Source organism: Bemisia tabaci, chromosome 7 (genome assembly GCF_918797505.1).
Source record: "Bemisia tabaci chromosome 7, PGI_BMITA_v3".
Taxonomy (NCBI): Eukaryota; Metazoa; Arthropoda; class Insecta; order Hemiptera; family Aleyrodidae; genus Bemisia; species Bemisia tabaci.
The window spans coordinates 24,447,141-24,460,303 of NC_092799.1; the positions used below are offsets into that span (position 1 = coordinate 24,447,141).

At 36.6% G+C, this 13,163-nt stretch overlaps 2 protein-coding genes across 2 annotated transcripts; both read right to left on the bottom strand.

Annotated features, from left to right (window-relative positions):
- Positions 1-2,348: 2,348 nt before the first annotated feature.
- On the bottom strand, positions 2,349-3,524 carry LOC109032311 (uncharacterized). The gene has a single exon (XM_072302559.1). It carries the CDS (start codon positions 3,522-3,524, stop codon positions 2,349-2,351), a length of 1,176 nt encoding a protein of 391 aa, XP_072158660.1.
- Positions 3,525-5,151: 1,627 nt separating this feature from the next.
- Positions 5,152-13,163, bottom strand: LOC109032301 (very-long-chain (3R)-3-hydroxyacyl-CoA dehydratase hpo-8). Its single transcript, XM_019044365.2, has 5 exons — positions 12,892-13,163; positions 11,750-11,870; positions 10,154-10,383; positions 9,286-9,464; positions 5,152-7,636 (listed from the first exon to the last, which is right to left on the bottom strand). The coding sequence occupies exons 1-5, from the start codon at positions 12,978-12,980 to the stop codon at positions 7,530-7,532; spliced, it is 726 nt and encodes a 241-aa protein (XP_018899910.1). The 5' UTR covers positions 12,981-13,163; the 3' UTR covers positions 5,152-7,529.

A 13,163-nucleotide genomic window follows, 5' to 3' on the forward strand; every position in this document is an offset into this window, starting at 1 on the left:
TTCAAATGGCGATATATCGATAATCGATCCTTCACGCCACGCCACTGACAGGCAGTGTTGTCGCATTCGTTTGAAATATACTCGCTGAGTGATTCATTGTCTTTCATTCGCTCCTCGCCGATTGGCTACGCTTCCCGCTACTCTGCGTACCGCGAAGCGCATTTCTGATTGCTGTTAATACAATTTTTGAAAGATTGGTGTACTTAAAAAAAAAAAAAAATCTCATTGCTCAGGGGAAGCGGTGCTTCCCTAGCGTACATGCAAAAATCGCCACTGTTAAATACGTTTTATATGAAAGGGGTTATTGCGCAAAAATAGAGGCTTACAAAAAAATAAATCAGAGGTCATGTTCGGACTCGACGACTCAAAATTAGTAAAGTTCGGTCATCTGAACTTAAGGACATTTTTACGTATTAGTCAGTGTTACACGTATCTACGTGCTACATTTTTCATAAAGTAGTTGTTTTTAGTATTTATTTCCTTGTAAAAGGTAAAAAGTTGAGCGAAATTAAACGTCTTACTTATAGACGATAAAAAATATCATGGCGGAGTTACATATCAGACCTAGACTCGTTTGGATTCGCCTTCAGGTTTTCCGACTGCAATTTTTTATACGCGTCGAGTAAGACGCTTACTGGGTAGGCACTATCAATTTCTTGTTTCTCTGTCTCTTTTCAGAGAAGAATGGTTGTAAAAAATCTAGTAAAAAATTACAAGACCCTCTAAATCTAGCAATCGTTTCAAAACTTTCACTTGCATGAAATTTTCAACATCCTGTAAGCAATTTCGCAAAAAATATTACATGAAACAGTGATTAAAATCGCTTTGATTAAAAAATGGGTAGTTGCACTCTCACTTTCAGGGATAGGTGCATAATTGCCTTCCAGCTTTAATGAGATTGAATTAGTATATAATTTTTACTTAATTGATTCGAGGTATGCTGATGTTTAAGAAATGTACTTGAACAGGCTTAGACGGTCTACTGAGCATTTTTAAAAAATGATGATCAACAACGTCATTTAAAGTAGCTATGATTTCTTTTATTTGATATTTTATTTTCATGATTAAGTATGAAGAAACAAAACAAACGGAAACATTAAGACTTGAGCAGAAACATTGGATAAGTAAGTGAACATCTGTAATACGGTACATCAGTTTAAAATAATTCTATTAGAAAAATTAAATTAATTTAGATTTTGAAAACCAAAAACTAGGTAGGTATGCACAATAATGAACATATTTTGGCATAGACGTCCCAGAAAACACTCATTTTCAAAACACAGAAATTTTCAGTCAGAAATAAGTAAGCACTACAGAGTGTAAAAAAAAAAATTTCAAGATAATTAATGGAGGGTTTTTTAAAAGATAATTTGCCTTTGTAACCACATAAGATGAGAGGGAGGGGGGGGGGGTGTAGAAGCACCTCATTATAAGTAAGTGATACATTTTCTTCAAATAATAACTAATGATGAGAGATAAATTTATGGTAGAAAAAACAAAAAATAATAGCTAATATAAATATAAATGTAAAAAGGTAAATTACTTGTCGGTAAGTTTTGACACAGAATCAAAGGCACAAGAGCGGTAAAAAATAGCAATTTGTCTCCAGCCTGCAAAAGTGATGTTGTATCCATTTTAAGTATTACAATCATTAAAGCTATACTCCTTTCATGAGGTATCTGAAGCTACACACAACAAACATTTAAATACTTGGAAAATTGCTTTCCACGCTCTGAGAAATACAAAAAAAGGAAAAGTAGACAAAAATGTAAGGGTTGAGTTAACATCACTTTATTTTAAAGAGATGAGAAGTATCTGCTTGATCTGCATCTTAAATATCGTGTCACTCCTCTGATGTAAGGGCATATCTTGATATCCGCATGAGCCCCAGAGAGCATGGTTTTACATGTAAAATAGGGCTCTGGAAAAAGAGATACGCCCTTGCACCTAAGAGGCTACGATTTACTAAGTAATCAATAAGTGATTAGATGGTATGGGTAAATATGTGTCAGGTTTATGGATATTTATAATGGATAAATCAAAAAGAGGAGAGATGTTTTGACATATCTTAAACACAGGGTAAGTATAGTAAATAGAACATAAACTATGAAAATAACTATGTCTTGTGTCAAGATGCTGAAGAAGTATGATCTTCTGACAGTAGGTATTTAAATTAAAAATAAAGTTTAGGTATACTATAGTCATGGTAAACCATCATTTTTAGAGAACAATCTAAATGCAACAGCATAGTAGTTTGTTGGTGAAAAAACAATAATCATTTCTTGAAGGTGTATTGAAGGCTTAAGATGTCTTGCTTGAACTGATCGGCACTGACTCAATGGAGGAAATTAAATATCAAAGGGGTTGGGTTCATCTGCAACCTGATTGAACTGACGTTTGAGACCAATTATATCATTTTCCCATGCTAACATGATGAAGTTCTTCCTGTTAATTTTATTTAAGGCCTCTGTTCGAAGCTTAGGATTGATTCTGCCTCTTTCTCGCTCTAATACATCTTCAAACGACGGCTGACAGTAATTCATGCAATACTGACACAATGCTTCAGCATGATGTGGGTGCAGAGGTTTTCGGTCCTGTCGAACCATCAGAAAGCTTCCTGCAGATCCTGCTTGCCAACGTTGGGGGGCCCAACCAAAATCTTGGCTGTCAGGATCGGCGCATAAGTGTAACCATGTTGCATCTTGGTTATCAAATTTTTGACGATGAGCCATCCAAAGTGGGTTTGGAGGGTACTTCCGAGTAAAGACAGGAAGCCCGAGAATCTCTGCTATGCGAGGGGACTCATGAATGGAAAAAATAATATCAGTGGAGGGTACTTTAACAGGCTCGTACAACTGCCTCCTGAGATCCCGGTCACCAACACAATTGACACGAACACCTTCAATACACCCTAAATCACCTTCTATGGCAGGAGCTTTATGTTCATACCACAGAAAATGGTCTGCAATGTGTTTGAAGTCAGTCATGGTGAGGTCTCTGCACGTTGCCTCTTCTAAATCTACCCCTACTGTCCCATATGCAATGACAGGGCCTCGCCAGCCAGGGTCATGTCCAGCTTTAGCATACGGAATGTTGCTTGATATACAGAGGTTCGTGAGTAAGCCACCAGTCGTAGAGAAGTTACAATAGGCTAAGTGGATTGTGTCCGATAGTTTCCTCTTTAACAACCCGTTATTCTGTATCGATTGGATTTGCAAACTTTCAGACTGAAAATTCGATCCAAAAAATGAATCAACGATAGGATGCTGATACTTACCATCTTGACATTGCATCCATACAAATTTGGGTTCAAACTCCTCTACAGGGAAAATGATGGCTTGAAAATGATCATCACTCGGTCGACTGGAGGCATCAAAACTGGCATAGTCTGAGCACAGGAGTCGGTGAATCTTCCGATCATTCTTCTGACAATCCTTAGAGCAATAACGTATGTTACGGCACCGCGAGCACAGCTTGGCATTATCTTTCAGACAAACGATGCACAATTGACTGTCGCTTGCCATGGCGTAGGGCAACGACGAACAATTTTTTTGGCAAAATTTCGACCTAATTTTGGTTAAGTAAAAGAAACGCAGACTGTAGTTCACTGCGGTCCACTCACGTGAAACTGAAAACCCAACACGCAATCGAGATAGCTTTAAAGTTTGACAAAGACTTATCCGAACATTTTTGATGAGAGTAAAAATAATAGGAGCCAATCGAACTTCAACGGATTATCCGATTATCACACATTCACACATGCACATGCCGCGATTTCGAAATTTTTTCTTCGCTTTGTTTACTGTTTACTACCCATCGCCGGCGCGGCGCGCTGCGAGCGTGCGAGCGTGACCAATGAGAACGTTTCTTTTGATTTCTCTGTGTCGCAAGCGATAACCAATCAGAGAGGCGAAAAGGCGATTTTTCAGAACGACAACCTAACATTATTTTGTGCACTAAAGAAAAGTAATTCGTATCTTAGTTTATTGGTTATGGCGTCAGAGCCGTAAACTCAATATGAAACATTTTCTTCTCACATATTTTTTTTCCCTGATATATGATTTTTCTCAGATAGGTACTCTCCAGTCTCCAATTCCTTACACACAAAAAGTTTGATCAAATTATTATGGTGCCAAAGTAAATTCCGTTACAAGTGATGTAAGTGCGCTTATATCTAACTGGAGCTGAACGCCTGAGGTTTTTTATAGAAAAAAAGAAAGAAAAAGACTCGTTCCTCTAGACGAAAATATCGTCGTGTTCTCTCTCCACCCGATTTTTTTTCCTTTTCCTTGATTTCTCTTATTTCTTTTCTATCTTCTTTGGGGGCTCCAGAGGGTCCGGACCCCCTGCCCCCCCCTTTAACACGCCTCTGCACTGCAGGACACAGGGACTCGTGTATCGTGCTGCAACTTTGAAGTAGAGGATGCCGGAAAAAATGAAACATTGCAGTTATTTAAAGACCTCATTTTCTCAATGTTAGGTCATGAATATTGAGATCAAAAAATATCATCCAGAAGTTCTGCCATGCTAAGCAAGAACGCCGTAAATCCATCAAGATTTTCCAGCATTTTTTGGAATTTAACACTTTATAAGATAAAAACTGTTTTACCCATGCACCTCAAATTTTCAGGTGAAGTTCTTGATAGTATTTGCAAAAGAATTCTATAAATGCACTAAAATGCACTGTAATTCTATGTTGTGTCTCAAGGTGCACAAGTTTTTCTGCTATGAAACATTGTTCCAAAAAAAATCTAAAATTGCGTTTATGGCGTTTTTGCGTTGCACGGCAGAGATGGTAATAAAACATTGATTGCTGGTGGTTACATAGTTTCATCAAACGGCTCTTTTCTTCTATAATGACACCAAGGCTATTTATCTTTTTTCCTCAGGTGCTAATTATTCGATTGACTAAAATTGATAGTAATTCCTTGTTCAGAATTATTTCTCTGCATTGGGTAACAAGCTGGATGGACTCGCAATCAGTTGATTGTGTGGACAGCGCTGATGTTTTTCAACGTAATAAGTTTCCAGTCTTTTTTGTTGAATTCCTCCTGATTTCTCGGACCTGATGACATTCCCTGACAATGCCCGGTTATCAAAACCTGTTACCTCATGATTACAGTAGATACACAAAGAAGTAATTACACCATATATTCGGTAAAAAAAATATGTATTTACACATAAATTTTCAAAAGAAAAAGAACAACAATGTGTAAACAAAATAACAAAGAGGTCATAAAAAGTTTTGAGAATTCGTAGCCTTATGATGAGTATAACACCTTGATACAAAATACCTTGCAGAGATTATAAGGACCTTGTAAAAAGTAACAATGCAGTTCTTAATGCTAAAAAGATGATCCCTCCCACAGATACCTGTAAATTAAGTCAACTTCGATTTACATAAGAGACACAAGTAAAAAGAAAAATTGTGCAACGCTTTGATGTCCTGAATGGTTGAACATTTGAACTACATATTTCCTCTAAATTGAATGGATAATTTTTTCATATGACAGTACATTTTTGAGAAAAAATAGTAGCAATAGGTACATGATATGAAAAATTTGGACTTAAAGCTATCATAAATGAAGAAAGAACCAAACTCATATCAGCATATTGTGTGCAGTCTGAACTCTTATGTTTTAAATGGAATTTAAATACATACCATGGTTTTACTGGGTGACCACTTAATCACAAATGAGAGAGAGAGGGAGAAAAAGAAGCATTTAAGTTACAAATTAGAAGGTCAATAAATGTAAGAATAGTCGGGATCTGATAAAAGTCAAGAATTCATCAGAAGACTTGCGATAAAATTCAATACCTACGGTAATATGTTACAGTCATTTAAATACATTCTAACGAAGGTGCTTGAAATTTTGATAGCCATCACCTGAGCAACATGCATAAAATCTTAAACTTATATTTACGTAGAACCTAAATCCCTTATTAGTAGTTTCCACTTCCCAATTTAACCTTGAGAATACATATATTTTTTTTAGTTGGCAAGAAAATGGTACAAACTTACTTTTGAACAAATGAAAAAGAGGATAAAAAAAATAGAAACAGGCTTAATAAATAAAATAACAGAATTAGTCTTTACTTCATCGTGAAAGTGAGGTGTACTTACTAAAAATCATATACATACAATTCATCATTCACCCTTTACTGATACAATATAATAGGCTAAAGAGATTCATTGGACAATGATTGAGAAATAGGACTCTACAAAGAGAGATACGAGTATTATACCCCATACACGGTTTTTATAGACTCGGTTCCAAATTGTGCCTAGGGTTGAGGTTAAGTTTGCAGGATCAAATCAGTTCAATGACAAGTTAACCTTTAAAATTTCTCCATCTAGGGCTGATAAATCCGAGTTGCGCTTCCGCTACTTTCAAAACGTCCCCGCTCCCTCGGTATGCTGCTTCAAATGCACAGTCCTTCAGATCTTTGCAAGATCTTTGTGATCAGGATAGAAGAAATGCAAAAAGCTATAATCACACCAATGGGTCTAGTGCATGCAAGAGATACAGCCATAAACTTTCTGCAGGTGAAGTCGACAAAAATCATAATGGAAACATCAAAGGGTCTGGAATCCATTGCCTGATGTGTAATTTGTGTAGCTTATAAATAAAATGCTTTTCCATAATTCCCACATCAGCAAGTTATTCTGAGTGGCTGGCAATTACGATTACCCAGAGTGACGCAAGCAAACCTGACCAAGATAAATAATCAATGCAAACTGTTGCAAACTTTCCTCGAACGTAATTTAAAGAAATGGATTTAAAGCTTTCATTTTTGCAACACACAGAAATAAGGAAGAAGACTTTCAACAATTGGTCTCATACATCAGAGAAAATTTGAAAGATGGATTTTTTAGGTAGGGTTTTCTAACGGACTTCTGGACAAACCCAGTCGCTGACGACTACATAGAACTGCCCATGGACGAAGGAAATTTGAAAAAGCAAGTTACAAACTGCACAATAAGTGCAATAAAGAGAAAATTTTAAACATTTTTAAGTGCCACTCTCCTTTTATCATGAAATATTACCTGCAGGAACTACTCACTTATCTGTATCTCTTGCCTGCGACGAATCCATTTTTTATTGTTTTTATGCTCAGACCTTTCGGTGAACAGATGGTTAAACTTCGCTTTTGGACTGACCTGCGCTGATTGACCTTGAGGTAAATCTAACCCATTAGTTGGTTCCAAAAAAAAGAAAGGAAAAAAAAACACCACATTGCAAGGCTAGAAACTGACACAAGAAGAAGTTATGCTGAAGATTGCGCTTGGATCTCTTCCAAACATCCGATTCAGAGAGATAACTCATCTTCCAATAATATCCTGACTGAATTGAGAATAATATTTAAGATCTAAAAACCGTTAGGACTCATGGTGTATCCTTCTGAAGCCTTTGCTCCTATACAAATTTCTAAAGTTTTTTACATAAAAAAAACCAGTATAATGATGCAATGGCAGTTTACGGTTCTATTCCACCAATTTTAGGTCTCCAACTACTTCTAAAGAAATATTAACGACCTTTCTTCCCTTTTGCAGAAGCTTCTGACTTGGCAGCTCCACCACCACCAATGATTTTCCTTCTTTGGTGAACCATATGCATGAACATTTGCGGGAACACTGAAAAAGAGCATGAAACACAAAGTTGAAATGATTTTTCAGTAAAACAAATTATGAGTTGAGATACAAGAGTATTAAAATCATTTGAGGGGAATGTAAAATTTTAAGACAAGAAACCCCTAAAGTGGGAATACCAACATTTTTTAAAAGATTAAAAAATTAAGAGGGACTCCTCCCTCTTTCCTTTAAATATTGATATCTTAAACCTGATTCCATAAAAATTAGTCTGCAAACATTATGAAAGTTCTATGAACTGAGGTGTTAATTTGAATTTAAATATAACACGAAACTGACCAAAAATTGTTATCCTTGAATATCTATCGCCTTGCCATACCAAATTTCATTTACAATTGCCGAAAAACAGTTCTTCGGGGAATTACTGGTTAGTAATTTCTGTCAGATTTTGTTAAAAAATCTGACAGCAATCGACCATTTTGAGTTTGAAAATTGTGCCGAACTAACAAAAAAATACCATGGAAAGCATAATAAGCCTAAAATCTGTCAATTCACTCTCTTTTTGGTGGTGTTATTTGGGCACCGTAGGGGGAAACTTTGGAATGTCTAGTTTAATGTGCATTTATCAAATCAGATGCATTGAGCAAGGGGTAGCTCCTTCTTTGTGGGCCTGTTGCAAACTTTTGGTAGAGCAAAAATAAGAGTTGTTACTCATAGAAAATGTCTCAAAAATCACAATGAGCACATCAGCAAAGTCTGAAATGCACTCCTAACTTCACAATCTGCATATGAAATTTGCGCTTTTTTGTACTTTTCGCTTCAAAAACAATACTATGGCACAGGTGAACATTTTGTTAGAGGAGTTGTTCCATCTAACTCCTGCTCAATAGGATGCTACCCAATATTAATGGCTGACGCTTCCTCGTGTAAGTCGAGGGGAGCTCAAGGTCAGTCATAGCGAATAACTCTCAACAGCCTTAATGCGAGGAAAATGTGAATGTAAACTCGCCGATTGTTATCAGGTGGTTAGAATCTCGTACCATCACACGTCTTTTGGCGGATTGGCATCTGCCATGTTGAATATTGAGTAGCGTCCTATTGAGCAGGAGTTAGATGGAACGACTCCTCTTACAAAATGTTCATCAGTGCCGTGGTATCGTTTTTGAAGCGGGACGCTCAAAAACATACACATTTTTTACGCAGATTTTGAAGTTAGGAATACATTTCAGACTTTGCCGATGCGCTCATCATGATTTTTGAGACATTATCTGTACAAAATAACTCTTATTTTTCCTCTGGCAAAAGTTTGCAACAGGCCCATTGTTAAAATTTCTCATTTCACTTCAATGCAAAGCAATTTTGGCTTCAATCCAATGACTTTCTACTTAAATAAACTGATGTTTACTTGAGATTAATTTCTCAGCCATTCTTAACTCTTCACCAGGCTAGATTATGCGCTCGCATGTTCCACAACAAACTCGGCTTGTCATGAAAACTAATCAGAGTGTGCTCTGTTGCAGACTGTCTAAAGTTATAGATCGGCCCATAGAGCTATAATTCTGAGTAAAGGTTGATATGTAATGGCAGAAATGATACCAGAAGGATACACTTTTACTGACTTCAGATGCTGGGTTCGTGGCAATGAAAAGGTTAAACTAGGAGGTATAACAATTTTGGAGAAAAACTAAACTTACATGGAATGTAAAGAAGCATCATGAAGATAAGGAAGTAGTGATAGCTGAAAGCAATATTGAGTTTGTTTGGTAGAGATAAGCTAAATAGGTTGTGTTCTTGGACATAAGACTGTGCTGCATAGTAACATAGAAGTTCTCCTGTGATTCCAACTGGATACAAAACCCAGAAAAATGTGTACCTGTGAAAATAAGCGCAGAAATATCAGACAAGTTTGCTTTACAAAGAGACACATATCCCCCCTGCACAAATGAATGTGACTCCATAAAGAGGTTTACAAGTTCCACTCAAATTTTTCAATTTTCTACAGTACTTAATTCAATCCAAACTTTTAGTTTAAGGTGTAATCAGAGGAAAAATCTGCATTTGCAGTTAGAAAAGTTCAATAGTTTCTGTAAAAATACACTTGGCAAGTGGAAATCTTGCTTCCCTGGGATGAAGCTACGGCTAGATTTCATCTAGGCAATGATGATATGAGAGACAGGGATGCAGTTTCTTCCATGGTTAAACATCATTTCAAGAGCACTTTTACATATTTTGTACTGCTGGGCTGGCAGAATCGAGAAGCGCGCTCGCAGAAAATTTTTGAGATCAATAGAGCATGACATCATGCGTGGAAAAGAGTAAAACAGTAACTTGGGCAGTACCAATTATTGTGATACCACGTTTGGACAATTTTTTGGGGGGCCAGGACTTCTTGTCACTACAGTTTGACTTACAAAGGGAATTTGACACAAGGTAATAAAATTGAAACACATGAAAAATGATATCTAACTGGCATCAGTGTCCCTAAGGTACATTCATATTTTTGTTTTACATTGCCTGAGTTTTACAAAAAAACCATATGACGGAAAATCTTTTGAATCTTACCTGCACCACACCAAAGCATAGGGAACAGCATCAATGATATTCAGTGCATAGTACAAGTATCGAGTTATTTCTGCGATTGACCAACAGAGGATACACAATGGCAAACCAATAGATTCTGGTGCGGTGGGAGTTACAATCAACAGACCATCAACCACTATCAGTCTTGACATAACTTGGAAAAATGTTATGATTAGGTTTGACTTCACAAATCCTAGACCCACGTTTATGACCTGCGATGCAATAAGAAAGCAATTCCAAAATTAAAAATAATAAAGTTGTCCATAGAACTGTTCACTTTTGAAAGGACTGAAGTGCAAAAACTTCATAAGCCCCAGGATATGGATCATGAGCATTGAGGTTGAGAATTTTTGGCTCTTTAGCCCTCTAAAACTGTTGGTTCAATTTTTATCTAGAAATTGCTAATGGAAAATTGAGTTCAAGGCAAAATATACAAAAGAACTAAACATGCTCGGTAAGGGGCTACCTCAATCCATTGACAGACATCCATGACTTGAGATCTTCATTCAGTCGGATGATTGACTTACTGTCGGCTACCGAGGAAGTTCCTTCAGCTAGTTGGTTATTCAGCCAGATAAGAAGTTCGCGTAGAGCTCATCGGTTGACTGGAGCTCAAACACATGGCTCCATTCCCCATTAGTCTTGTGTTGTCCACCAGACAAGCACAAAATTTGAATAATTGGCTCACAGGGTGGCTATTCGTTTTTCCTTCAAAATTCTAGAGAGGGAACTTCATATGATTCTCATACTTAAGGAACCGAGATTCTCTGTTTACCAATATATTTGGTTCTTGGGAATTTTGGCTGTTTTTAGTCCTTGTATTTAATACCTATTTTAGGTAAATGAAGAACCATTCATTTTTTTAAGGGAAATTATGTATAGTTTTGAAATATTTAATGAAAAAATGTCCAATGCCATTTAATGAAAACAATGCTCATGATGGTCTTTCTTGGAGCAAAATATTTGACCTAGACTTCATTACTGAGTGGAATTAGAAAAAAAATATTTGACTTAAGGTAATGATCAAAAGAAATTTCACAGATTTCTTTGCACGTCTAGTGCAAGCCTTTTTTGCTGCTCAAATTTTGAAAAAATTTCAAGGACTTTAGCTTTATATTAAGGTGATTCGACAGTTACAATTTGTTGTGTCAGAGCAACGTGCGATACATCGCATCAATTAGTTCCAAAATTTCAGCTACTTGTCGTTTTTCGAATTTTGAGATCGCACTTCTGCTGTCATGAGACTAAATAATTCATGTACAAAATTTGACAAAGAAATTCAACGTAACAAAGGCAGGGGTTTTTTTGGAGGAAAAATATCGCTTTCGATATTTCCTCTGAAAAAACTCTGCCTTTAATACGTTGAATTTCTTTATCAAATTCGGTACATGAATTTTTTAGTCTCATGACAACAGAAGCGCGATCTCAAAATTCAAAAAAAGTGAAAGGTAGCTGAAAAAATGGAACGAATTGATGCAATGTATCGCACGGTGCTCTGACACAAAAATGGCAACCGTCGAATCACCTTAATGGAGAAATTTTATCATGCTATATAAGACCCCATAAGCTAAGATTTACCTCAAGAAAAGCTGCATTTTGAAATACAATGACACCAAGTTTGACAATGTCCCAAAGAGGCGCTTTAGATGCGGGAGGATTGGTATAGTAATTCACAAGCTGATACAGCAAATAACTCCATCTGAAAGAAGATACTTCAATTAGGTAAGTATGTACGAGAATGTGAGGATGTGATGGAAGGAATAGTGTCAACTGATCGTTGGCTGGAACCATATATCTTTGGATTAATGTTGTTAACAAACTTTCCATGAGCCCCTGACTTGTGATTTCGAAACTTTTCCCGGTTTGCCTTCCATTCAGCGTAGAGTTAAAAAAACCAGGTAAAACATCACAAATCTAAACAGAAACATCTCAGTGAATTTCCAGAAAACCTTTGAAAACCCTAGAACATACGATTGCAATTTCACTTGCATACTCCTTGATCATATTGCAATAGGTCCTGAAGAACTTGATTGGTGTCTGTGCCAGATAATTTTATGCATTTGTAGAGTGCAAAAGAAGATCAACTGTTTTGGAAAGGAATGCATTGAAAGGAAGCGCAAGAATCGGGCTGGTGGATCACTCACTCTCTTACTCGTAAAAAGCATTGACTTATTTGGTGTGGATTCTGGAAAAATCAGAATATCAGTGTGCCTCATCCGACATTTCATAACTAAGTAAGTACGATGACCTAGATTGAACTGGAAAACACCAAAAAGACAAAAAAGGGAAGTCTCATAGTTTCTGGAAATATTTCATAATTATGAAAGGGAGACAAACTTTGATCATGTTTAAGAATTAATGCGATTTTTTTCCAATGATTGAAGGAGAGTTGAGTAACTCTCCGATTCGACGAGAACTTTTGTTAAGGTAAAATTTCAATACTTTAAGATAATTTTCTCTAGCAAACTTGATGGGTCAGTCGATTAGTGAAACAGCACTATGAGGGTCTACGGTCCTCTCATTTTTAGAGCAATGCGATTCAATTCATTCCAAAGAAAAAGCATTCTTTGTAATACTTGGGCGTTGATACTATTACCATGGCAGCTGCATTGTAAAAGAGCAGAGGATTTAGTGACCTTAACTTTCAGAAGGTCAAGAATACATTAATTGAAAAATAGTTAAGAGAGAACTGATGAGGATGTAGAGGGATGAAAACTTACCCTAAAACTTGCAAAAAGTTATAAGAAAATAACCAAACTTTGACGGCCAGACCAGGCCCTCTTTTATCACTAGACTTTGCACCTGCCATTATCACAATTAAAAGGAGCACTAGGAAAATGTATGTGCCACACTATAAACTAGCACATGAATAAAATTACAGGTATCACGCTGATTGAGCAAAAATTTATGCTGATGAATGTCACCTGGATCACTTTTTCTTCACGAAAGATTCGGATTGTCGTGGCTAACCTCTCTCGAAACCTGTTTGACA

Coding starts and splice junctions, on each gene's coding strand:
- LOC109032311 (XM_072302559.1), bottom strand. CDS start 3,524: ATGGCAAGCGACAGTCAATTGTGCATCGTTTGTCTGAAAGATAATGCC.
- LOC109032301 (XM_019044365.2), bottom strand. CDS start 12,980: ATGGCAGGTGCAAAGTCTAGTGATAAAAGAGGGCCTGGTCTGGCCGTC. Junction 10,384..11,749: donor AAAATGCAGCTTTTCTTGAG/GTAAATCTTAGC, acceptor ATTGCATCGCAG/GTCATAAACGTGGGTCTAGG. Junction 9,465..10,153: donor TATGCTTTGGTGTGGTGCAG/GTAAGATTCAAA, acceptor TTATTTTCACAG/GTACACATTTTTCTGGGTTT.